The sequence below is a fragment of the Octopus bimaculoides genome, chromosome 3 (genome assembly GCF_001194135.2).
Source record: "Octopus bimaculoides isolate UCB-OBI-ISO-001 chromosome 3, ASM119413v2, whole genome shotgun sequence".
Classification (NCBI taxonomy): domain Eukaryota; kingdom Metazoa; phylum Mollusca; class Cephalopoda; order Octopoda; family Octopodidae; genus Octopus; species Octopus bimaculoides.
The window spans coordinates 113881139-113886464 of record NC_068983.1 but is presented as its reverse complement, the minus strand read 5'-3'; the positions used below and the strand labels follow the sequence as shown (position 1 = coordinate 113886464).

Sequence of the window (5326 nt, the reverse complement as noted above, 5' to 3'; positions counted from 1 at the left end):
ATATATATATATATATATATATATATATATATACTAGCAGAAATACCCGGCATTGCCCAGGTTAAAGAAAATAATGAAATTTTAAAACTGCTGTCTAGATTACACAGGTCTCAACTGCTAGTAGCTGCAATACCAACTTTCTATGTAACTCTGCAAATCATGCCAACATGGAACATAGACGTTAAGTGAAATGTGAAAAGAAAGTTTTCAAAGTAAATACATGTTTGTCTAACTTATTTTGTAACCAAAAAACAGGTACAGATTATAAACAATGAAAAGCCGTGCATAGAGTACACACACATACACAAACAGACTGTGAATATATCACGTTATTGTTTCACTCTTATACACACAGATATACATCCACGCATGTCAGTCAAAAAGTGAAAGTGTAATAATACTTACTTTAACACTCAATGGTTTTACACTTCTGTATATGACATGGACATGCTCTTCATGTAAGTGCTTCTTCATATACTATGTTTTCTGTCTTGCCATGTTTATCACTGAGAATGTAGAGGTTCTTTTCATCTCCAACTGTAGAATATCCAACATACAGCTGACCATGTGAGAAGGTTGAAGGAGGTTAAGTCCCACCACCTTTAGAGATTGACCTTGTGCTTTGTTGATTGACATTGCAAAGCTAAGTTTGACAGGAAACTGCAGACTCTTGAACTGAAAGGGGAGATCATTTGAGATGAGAGGTATCTTTGGAATGAAGACATTCTCACCCATCATGTTGCCATGATGGACAAGAGGTTTCTCAGCTGCATAGGAGACTTGCACATTTGTGCCTCTGTCAGAGCGGCATTTCAGTGTGCATCATCTTCCAGAAGACATCTGAGATGGCAAGCCTGGCATACTGTGTTATTAACCGTATGTAAGGCTGTAAATGATGTACATCCCTTGACATGGTGTAATAGAAGCTTTAGATAGTAGCACTCTGAATTGTTGGGACGGACAACATAGACTCTGCCAAGTGTGTCTGATTTCTTGATTCTCGGATAATGTGTGGGTGCTCCAAGTGCACATCTTTTCCATTTATTTTGGTACCAGGTATAGAATTATGGGCTTCATTGTATAGCAGTCTTGTAGCAAATTCATCATCTTGACAGAGCTTGAAGAATGCTGTGAATGTGGTATTTTTGGGAGCTTCCATTTGTAGTTGGACTGTGTCTGTCAGTGTACTGTCTCTGAGATGGAGGACAATGTCACGCTTGTCATGTTCTTGCCCAACCAGAAGCACAGGTATTTCATCTGCTGTTGGCACATTAAACCTCCCTCCATGTTGACCAGATGGTTTCTTGTCTGATCTGATAATTATCTCGTAATCCATGGCCTCAGGTGGAATTGTTTCAAGTGCAGTCTTGAAGCTTCTGATCAGGTTGTTGTTGTTGTTATGCAGTATCTTTTGCGGAGACACTACAATGTTCATCCTACAATGATGCCGGAAATGTTCTTGCACCTCTCTTGCCCTTCTTGTTGAGAATCACCCATGAAATATATTTGAAGGAATTTTGGTGATTCATTTAACAGAGGTAGCAGAGAACAAATCCGATGATAAATCTCACCTTGGACCTTGAAAGTTTGCATGAATTCTGGCTCAGTTATATCTCTTGTGGCTTCAAATGATATCATCTGTAGTGCAGCATTGTACTGTCTAATTTTGTTTTGAAAGTGCTTGGAATCTTGGTCAGTTGATGACAACAGTTTCTGCAATGGCTCTGGAGGTTGGGGGATTGCAGGGAGTTTAACCTTTCCATTACTGCAGCACAATGCAGGTGTCTCTCCAGACTACTTATTTGCTTTGCAATGTATGCACTCAGTTGTTATTGCACCAATGGAAACTCTAGTGTCATCTGCATACTGAACTGCTTGATCATCATTGAAAGCTGCTTCATAGAAGTTGCTTCTCTGAGCTGTTGCAACTGCTCTTCATGCTGCAGTGGAGATCCTATTCCTTGTCAGTCGTGCATTCCTCTGTTCATCACTTTGTAGTCATAGATATTGAATGGAGACAGGTGGATGTATTGAGTTGGTACATTATCTTTGTAATTTTCTCTTTACGTTTGTTTAACCATTTTTCATATTTCTCTTTTATTTATTATATTTCAGGTGGTAAGAACTGATCAGACATCAGATGAAACCTTTCAATCTTTGCTGGATTTTGGTAAGGCCATGAAGAAGACGACTGTGAAATGTAAGGTAAGACATAGAAAACGAAATACATAGGTGTATGTTTGTAGCTGTGGACATCAGACAATAATGAGGGTACTATAGTGTAGCTGTGTGGTAGTGGATAGTGATGTCACCATTTTCATTTTTCATAGACTGAGTGAAGTTAATGTAATGTTCACTTTGAATTCTCTAAGATTAATGGTTTTTATACTTCTATATCTCAATGAGATATAGAGTTATAAAAAGCTCCAAGCTGTGTCTTCATGAAGAATTTCTGCACGTTCTGGTAATTATTGTTATTTAATCTTTGTCTGAAAAATTATGGATAGGAGATCCCATACATGTTTTCTACATGTAGATATGTTGTAATTCTTATCCTGTAATGAAATATGTGTGATATGGAATTACAAATATACAAAATTTTTCAGTTTTTGTTTTTATATATATACACACACACACACTTGGAAGTTGATGTAAAAATGCAAGATATTTTCAGAGGCAAAATAAGTGGAGGGAGGTCAGGTTGGCAAAGGGCAACCTCCAAAATGAGGTAAAAAAAAAAAAGGAGCACAATTTCCTCACTTACTCTGCTTGTTAATTGAGATGGAAATACCAAAACTGAATATTTTACTCGCACTCTGAAAAAGAAAAAAAGCTCAAGAACTTAAAATAAAGGGAAAAGGTTAATATAATTTTGTTTTATTTTTCAAGGACACTCCTGGTTTTATTGTCAACAGACTTTTGGTACCTTATCTGTTAGAAGCAACTCGTTTGATGGAGAGAGGTAAAATAAATTTCAACTTCTGTTAAGACACCTGTGTCCTTTCCTTTTCTTTGATTTACTGTTAACCTGATTATACTTATAAGTTATAGATTAGCCAAATGTTTTGTTACAAGGTTGAGGGTAAGCTTGTCAGGATTGAAATAGGGACAGACAAAGAGACATTTTTAATAAGATTAAGATGGTTTTATAGTTGTAGAATTAAAATTGTTTTATAACATTGTGAACATATCCAACACCATGGTAAAGAAGGAATTTTATGGATGTAAATTCTATTTTGCCTCATCATTTCTCAAAAAGAGGGATGGGTAGAGGTAAAATTTTTCTTAAATAGCTTGGTGGGTGATGGTGGAACTAGTATTTCTCAATCTGAGAACCACCAGATTAACTTGATCTTATAGATTTTATCTTTTATCTTTTACTTGTTTTAATCATTGGATCACAGCCACACTAGGGTGTTCGTCTGGAAGGATTTTCAACTGCTGTACTTATTTTGTTTTGTTTTTGAAGTCTAGTACTTATCCTATTGGATTCTTTTGCTGAACGGCTCAGTTACAGGGATGTAAAAAAAAAACAACATCAGTGTGTTGAGTGGTGGTGGGGAACAAGCACAGACACACACATACATATATACACATACATATATGTATATTTACACACACAAACACACATACACACACACATAACCACACACATATCATCATCATCATCATCGTTTAACGTCTGCCTTCCATGCTAGCATGGGTTGGACGATTTGACCAAGGACTTGCGAACCAGATGGCTACACCAGGCTCCAACCTGATTTGGCAGAGTTTCTGCAGCTGGATGCCCTTCCTAATGCCGACCACTCCGAGAGTGTAGTGGGTGCTTTTATGTGTTACCGGCACAAAGGCCAGTCAGGCGGTACTGGCAATGGCCACACGCTCAAAATGGTGTATTTTACGTGCCACCTGCACAGGAGCCAGTCTAGCGGCACTGGCAATGACCTCGCTTGAATGTTTTTTCACATGCCACCGGCACAAGTGCCAGTAAGGCGATGCTGGCAACGATCACGCTCAAATACTGGGTATTCCATCATCAGAGATAAAGTATGTATAAAAATTCTAGACAGCGAATTCACAGTTTATAAAGGAATAGAGGAATAAGATAGTAGATGGAAGAATAAAGAGTAAAACAGTAGATAGAAGAATACAGACAGGAGAATAAAGTTCACAGCTCATCTTCTTCCAGAAGGTATGTAGGTTGGTCCATGCTTCTGTGAAGATATAGGTCCTTAAGTATAATCCCAGGTAAATCTAGGCAGTATTTTGGCTGTATTTTGAATGTGCATTCATGTTGAAGGAATAGATCAAGTGGTTAGCTAATATGAAAATGGTCCACATGGGTATATATAGAGAGAAAGACAGACATCATGATAGACAGATAAGGGTGAACTTTATTCTCCTGTCTGTATTCTTCTATCTATTGTTTTACTCTTTATTCTTCTATCTACTATCTTATTCCTTTATAAACTGTGAATTCCCTATCTAGAACTTTCATACATACATATCTTGTCTCTGATGACAGAATGCCCAGTGAATAGTGATGCTAACCTATCACTTGAGATATCCCAGAAACAGCTGTGAGACATCCCAAAATTAATTAATCAATTAATTACTTCAAATTCACCCTACTCTAATTAAATATTCTAAATGACTTGAGATACACGTCCTACCTTGGTTTTTGTTGTCGTTTTTCCTCTAATTTATATTTATGTGGTCTGATCAATAAGTATCCAGACTGTTGCCATAATAACAAAGCTAAAGCACGCAGAGTGAAGCCGCTTGGCATAGATTGACCGTGAACTCTGCTGTGTATGCACACCAAGTTTTAACATTTTAACTCACTTCCATTGTTTACAGCAGTACTTGGAGGGAAGGTGTGTAGCATGTGATTGTTGCATTGACCATGACTGAGAAAGTTGAGCAGAGAATCTGCATCAAATTTTGCCTAAAGCTTGACGGAGATCTTGTGCAACTGAAATCCGAGTGTCTTTTTGTTCATTTGAAAGCAGTTTTGGCACAAACTTGGCAGACATGCATCTTATACCCAGATCTTCAGTGATAATGGACTGTAACTCATTTGCACATCCTCTGATAACTCATGGATGGTGATTTGATGATTTCCCCTCACAGCTGCACGCATATCTGTGATGTTTTTCTCAGTTCAGCTGATTGCAGGTCTTCCAGCACATTCATCAATATCAACATATTTTCGGCAACCTTAGAAATGTTCGAACCACTCGTACACTTGTGTGCAGCTCATACACTCCTCTCCATACACTTTCTACAACTTTGCAGGTATTGCAATGATAACTTTCTCTGTCAT

The 5326-nt window shown here is 37.6% G+C and overlaps 1 protein-coding gene across 1 annotated transcript in view; it reads left to right on the top strand.

The window, feature by feature from the left end:
* LOC106868457 (hydroxyacyl-coenzyme A dehydrogenase, mitochondrial) overlaps positions 1-5326 on the top strand; it is a 35996-nt gene that overhangs the window by 15026 nt on the left and 15644 nt on the right. Inside the window, exons 4-5 of the mRNA XM_014913732.2 lie at positions 2116-2205; positions 2890-2962. Of these exons, the coding sequence (XP_014769218.1) occupies positions 2116-2205; positions 2890-2962 (163 nt within the window). The remainder of the gene's footprint in view (positions 1-2115; positions 2206-2889; positions 2963-5326) is intronic.